This window comes from Pteropus alecto, unplaced genomic scaffold (assembly GCF_000325575.1).
Source record: "Pteropus alecto unplaced genomic scaffold, ASM32557v1 scaffold433, whole genome shotgun sequence".
Classification (NCBI taxonomy): domain Eukaryota; kingdom Metazoa; phylum Chordata; class Mammalia; order Chiroptera; family Pteropodidae; genus Pteropus; species Pteropus alecto.
Window position 1 is genome coordinate 1,117,434 of NW_006433953.1, and position 5,967 is coordinate 1,123,400.

Sequence of the window (5,967 nt, forward strand, 5' to 3'; positions counted from 1 at the left end):
CTAGGACCCCCTTCTACCAGCCCCTCTCAGGCCCACCCTCCTGGTGTTAGCTGCCATCTAGCTCAAGCTTGTCTGTCTGAGTCAATCACTCCTGCCGCCCCCACCCCCCTCACCTGAGCTGAGAGGAGGAATGGATAGGAGGAGGAATGAGGGGGGCGATAAATATGTATGACGAGCGGGTGGCGGCCGCATTAATAACCCAGGATCACAGCGCTGCGGGGTTGGGGACCAGGCAGTGAAGATTCTAGCCCAGCAGCTTGGCTCTGCCATTCATATCCCCCCATGGATGCATGGTATACACATGGCTGTGTGCAAACAGAGGGCGATACGCATGTTGACAGGGTTGTTTACCTACACAAAGCTCAGTGGGCAGAGACCCTTCGTATACAACCCACACAAATGCATCTCCGCAGGGGGAACACAGTGAAAGCATACTTGTTCTATTATTGTGGCTATACTGACACACTCCCTTTAGAAAGAGCTTGACACATGGACAGAGAATGATAGGAGCTCACACAGGAAAAGTGACACAACTAGAGATATGCCACCCTCAGACATACAGCCAACCCAGAAATGCAATTATAACACACAGATGCAACTACCACAAACTGATACACAGCCTCACTCAGATTAACACAAATATATAGCCGACCCAGGCACATACATAGCCCAGGTACACATACATAGCTGATACAGACTGACACAACAAACATTCAGCCACCACAAGCAGGCAGACACACATACACAGTCTCCTCTGACTGATACACATGAGAATACAGACAAACGGTCACCAGGGCCACACACACAACCACCACACACAGCTACCTCAGACAGACACACACCTATAACCATAGGTACACACGCGCGCACACACACACACACACACACAATCCAAGTAGAAAGACAGGCAATACGACCTTCCCATGCTAACAGAAGCAACTACTCCAGACTGACAGACACAGTACTCCTTCCTCTGAGTCTGAACCCGCACACAGTTAAGGGCCACACTAACGGCCACAGCTAGCACAGTCTGACTGACACACTCTGACACACACAGCTCCTCTCCCTCCCGTTCCCCTCCCTGGAGCGGCATCTCCATATTTCTTCCTCTTGCTCTCACCCGTCTCTTTCCCGGCCCCCCCACCCCCAGATAATTGATGGCCTGGGCCTGGCCCCACCGCTCCCGCCTCTCGATCTATCTTGTACTCCTGCCCGAGCTGTCTCCCAAATCACCGCCACCTGAAACACAAGGAAATGGGTAGGGGCGGCCCGGGCAGCTCCTCCTGCTGTCTTCAAGTCCAGGGGAAGAATCACCAGGAGGCCACCCCTACAGCAGGAGCACTGGAGGCAGGGAGGGGTACCGAAGTAGACACCAAGCCTCAACCCAAAGCGCCCAGATTCTCCAATGCTCTCTTCAGCTCTACTAGTTTCCTTAGACCCTCCCCTCAAGGGAGTAGAGGCTGAGGCTGGGGTAGAGATTCTGGTCTCCCCAGATGCCTAGGGACATCTTCACTTCTTTCTGGATGCTGGATGTTGACAGCAGTCATGGCTTTGCTTGGCTGAATCCAGCTCCTTCCTGGCCCGTTTCTCTATAGACCAGCCAGACTCCAGGCTGAAAGAGATGGAGCCCAGGACCCCAGCTCCATTCCCTATTCAAACCAACACTGGCTTGGGATTTCTTAGCCGCATCAGAGTTCTGGAAGAACACAAGTATTCTCAGCGTCATTTCACAGATTTAGAAACTGAGGCCTAGATAGGTGAAGTGACTTGGCCAAGACCATACACACAGCTTGGAAAGGCTGCAGGTTCTACTCCAGCGCACGCTGAACCACTCGCTGCGGACTGCCTGATTCTGTTTGGTCTTCTAGCGGCTGAAAAAAGAGGCTGGCGTGGGTAAGACCCTGGCGGTGGCCAGGGACAACTGAAGCGTCTCTCTTTCTTCCTCTTTCTTCGTCCACAGGACGTCAGTGCCCAGATACCGGAGTCCGTGAGGCCACAGTACATGGAGCTGCGCCCCGCCGCAGCCGGAGGGGGCGCCCCTGGCCAACATCTCCCAGCGCCCAGGTCTTCCGACAGCCTGGGCACCGCCGGCTCGTGGCGCTGGGCCTGGCCGGCTAACCACACTGGGGCACTGGCCGGGGAGAGGGCGGCGGGGGCGCTGCCTGCGCAGCGCACCAAGAGGAAGCCGTCTATCAAAGCGGCCCGCGCCAAAAAGATCTTCGGCTGGGGCGACTTCTACTTCCGGGTGCATACCCTCAAGTTCTCGCTGCTGGTGACTGGCAAGATCGTGGACCATGTGAACGGGACCTTCAGCGTGTACTTCCGCCACAACTCGTCCAGCCTGGGCAACCTCACCGTCAGTATCGTGCCGCCCTCCAAACGTGTCGAGTTTGGGGGCGTCTGGCTGCCGGGCCCCGCCCCCCACCCTCTGCAGTCTACACTGGCGCTGGAGGGGGTGCTTCCTGGGCTGGGGCCTCCGCTTGGGCTTGCGGCCGCCGGTGCGGGGCTAGGAGGTACTCTCGGGGGCGCGCTGGCGGGCCCACTCGGGGGCTCCCTGGGAGTGCCCGGGGCCAAAGAGTCACGCGCTTTCAATTGCCACGTGGAGTATGAGAAGACAAACCGCGCGCGCAAGCACCGCCCGTGCCTGTACGACCCATCGCAGGTGTGCTTCACCGAGCATACGCAGAGTCAGGCAGCCTGGCTCTGTGCCAAGCCCTTCAAAGTCATCTGCATTTTCGTCTCCTTCCTCAGTTTTGACTACAAACTGGTGCAGAAGGTGTGCCCCGATTATAACTTCCAGAGCGAACACCCCTACTTTGGATAGTGTGCCCCGCCCCAGCCCGGCCCCTGAGCTGCCAAATCCCGGGTCCTGAGTGGGACCCCTCCCCGTTACCCCACAACTCATGTGGCTGCGTCCATCCTTCCACTCTGGAGGAGAGGAACAGCCCTCCCAGGACCATCAGCCGGCGCGGGTCCCCTTTTCGTTATTGGGAGTGCCAACGAGCCTGGGAGTAGTCCCCTCAGTTATACCCCAAAGTGGAGAGGCAAAGCGCAGCCCCAGATAGGCGGTCCCAGCATCCCCTACGTCCACACTGGGTCCTCTTTACGCCCCTGGCGCTAGGCTGGCACTCCCTTTGTGCACAGCTTTAATAATGCCTGGCCTGGCACCCTCATCCCACCTTGACGTTTGTCCTCCTGCTCCACCCTGTCCCTACGTAAAGGCTAAAGACTATAATCCACGGCCTAGCACTGTTCCTTTCTGCTTGCCATATGCCTGTCCCCTTTTCCCCGAAACCCCAATTAGGGTAACAAAAGCAAAGTCCTGGATAGGCGATTGACTCCAGTCCTTGCCCTCTGCCCACCTCCCTCCCCTTCCTGCAGTCCTGCTCCACCTGCCCCTTTCTGGCTGCTTCCTCTTGGTGATATTTCTTTTCTACTCCAAAACAGACAGGAAAGGGAATAAAATAAAGTAAAACCCAATAGGAGTCTGTGTGAGACCTTTGTAGGGAAGAGGGGAACGGTGCAGGTTTATGTCTGGCAGAGACCTGGCCAGGGCCTCTTTCGCTAGCGGCTCGTGGGGAAACTGTGGCAAATATTGACTGAGCTAGCACCTTGGAGGTCATCCAAGACCAGATCAGACAGAGATGAGGGCGACCCTTGGGGTAGGAGCTCTGCCTGAGGCGGGGATGTACCTCTCAGAGGTGGGCGAAATTAAATTGCAGGAGATAGGATGAGGATGAGGATGAGGATTAAACCTGAGAGGGGACTGCCAGCGGACCATTTGGGACAATTTAGGGGAGGAGGTGTAAGGCCTTGAAATCCCATTCAAGGAGATGCAGAAACAGCATAAGCAGAGCGCTGACAACCTGCTAAGCTCCGTGAGGCTGGTGGGAGGCAGCAGGTGGGGGGAGGGCAAACGGTGTTTGCGGCATCTGGAGTCATCGATCTTCCTTTTCCTTCCTAATTTCGTCGGCGCTGAGTTTGCAGTCGGATGAGGGAGGGAAGGAGGAAGGCCTGGGACGAAGAGGTGGGGGAAGGGACGACCGCGAGTTTGGAGACCTGGGCCTCGTCACCGCAGCTTGCCTCCTGCAAACAAGGCCCCCTTCAGCCAGCTGCCCATCCTCCCTACCCTGCCTCCAGCTCCCTCATGCAGCCGCGGCTGCTAATTTTAAACGCCCCCACCCCTGGCCCAGGTGTTAATTGGCGGCTGCTTCATTAGCAGTTCTCAAGCCCAGCCACCCACCCCAGAGGGGCGAGGAAGAGGGTACCCACAAGGTGGGACTCAGAAGGACATCTTGTCTTAAGCCTTCCTTTGCTTTAAGTCTTGGGTCAAGGTACCAACTCTGAGAAGGCAGTGTTCTCCAGGGGACTGCCCACTGGCTCCAGCCGGGAAACTGAATCAACGGTGAATGTGACGCAGACATGACTGGGAGTGAAAAGTCGGTAAAGAGAAAATAAATATTGGATGGATGGATGGATGGATGGATGGGTAGGTGGATGGATGGATAACCAAATCAACTGAAAGGAGGAGGGAGGTGGGAAGTGGTTCTGGATCAGAGAGAGATTGGAGGAAGGAGAAGAACCCAGCGGACTCCTAAGACCAGGCCTGTTGCTGGAAAGACCTAAGAACAGTGGGGCTAGTGGGAGAGAAGGAGGTTAGAGCTAAGGAGTACTTCTGAGGCCAGGTATGAGAGCCAAATGGGAGTGGTTGGAATTAGCTAGTTAGCCCATCTGGGCCACAGTTTCCTCACTTGTAAAGCAATAATAAAATACCGTGAGATTAACTGAGACTTTGCATGTAAACTTGCTTTGTGATGGATTGTCCTTCCCTCTTCCTCTGACTCACAAACCTTCCTCCTGCAAGGCCATACTCACCTCCGCCTCCTCTTCTTCCTCCTTCCTCCCCCCTGGCCTCTTGAGACATCTGGATATCTAAGAACAGAGCTAGGTGCTCTTGCTTGTAATTGTACTTGTTGGATTTTATTACCTACCCAGTTCTTGATGTCCCAGTACTTAGTGACTATTTTTATATATCTCCAGGGCTATGGCATGCCTGGGCATAGAGTAGGAGCTCAATATGTCTGTTGAATGAATGAATAAGTGAATGAATGTGTAATATTGCTATGTGAGGCAATGGTTCTCAAACTCACTGCTTATTAGAATCACTGAAGAAAGGTTTCGTTGTGCATCAGCACAAGTGGGTAAATGCCCACTACTCTTTAGGATCCATTGAATTAGAACCTCTGAGAAGAGGTTCCACACTCATATATTTACATCATATTCCCCAACCAATTCTGATGCCCAGGTTTGGGAAACATTGAGTCCCTCCCCCAAAGGATGAGCCCAGAAGTCAGGCTAAAAAGAAGATCCCTTCCAGTTCCAAGGATCTATATAGCCCTGGGGATATAGAGAGCTCACTGACTGCTAGGGTGACAGGAGGTGAACAGGTAATAAAATTCGACAAGGCAATGACAGGAGGGGGCATCTCACTCAGCTCCCAGATGTCCCAGGAGGACAAGATGGCTAAGGAAAGAGGAAGCAGGTTTGTAAGTCAGAAAACGAGGGGATGACAATCTATCCCAGAGCATGTTTACAGTCTCATTTAATCCCACCACACGTTATTTTACTATTGATTTACAAGTGAGGAAATTAAGACCCAGATAGGCTAATTTGCTAATTAGTCCCAGAGCTGGAACTTGAACTCAAGTCTCTCACCCTTACAAACCAGGTGCCTTCAGTGGACTATGGCTCTCTAGCTTGTATAGGAGTCTTTGTATTTCCTGGAAAGCCTAATAATGCTAGGTATTCAGGAGGCATCCAATAAATGGTTGTTGTCTGGGCAAGAACAAAAAAAACCTGAAGAGCTTCAGGACAGTGAGGAAATTGGGCGGCAGTGGATCTCTTCACTTTCTGGCAAGAGCCGCTGATCCCGAGGCTACAGACGGAAAATGAAGCGGGGGTGGGGGG

General features: G+C 53.9%; 1 protein-coding gene and 1 long non-coding RNA gene across 2 annotated transcripts in view; one reads left to right on the forward strand and one right to left on the reverse strand.

Moving 5' to 3' along the window:
- Positions 1–3,480, forward strand: part of NXPH4 (neurexophilin 4) — a 9,315-nt gene extending 5,835 nt beyond the window's left edge. Inside the window, exon 2 of the mRNA XM_006908933.3 lies at positions 1,961–3,480. Within this exon, the coding sequence (XP_006908995.1) occupies positions 1,961–2,824 (864 nt within the window). The 3' untranslated portion in view covers positions 2,825–3,480. The remainder of the gene's footprint in view (positions 1–1,960) is intronic.
- Positions 3,481–3,583: 103 nt separating this feature from the next.
- LOC112477416 overlaps positions 3,584–5,967 on the reverse strand; it is a 2,552-nt gene continuing 168 nt past the window's right edge. The window contains exons 2-3 of the long non-coding RNA XR_003045451.1: positions 4,273–4,426; positions 3,584–4,086 (exon numbers count right to left, since the gene is read on the reverse strand). This is a non-coding gene — a long non-coding RNA (uncharacterized LOC112477416). The remainder of the gene's footprint in view (positions 4,087–4,272; positions 4,427–5,967) is intronic.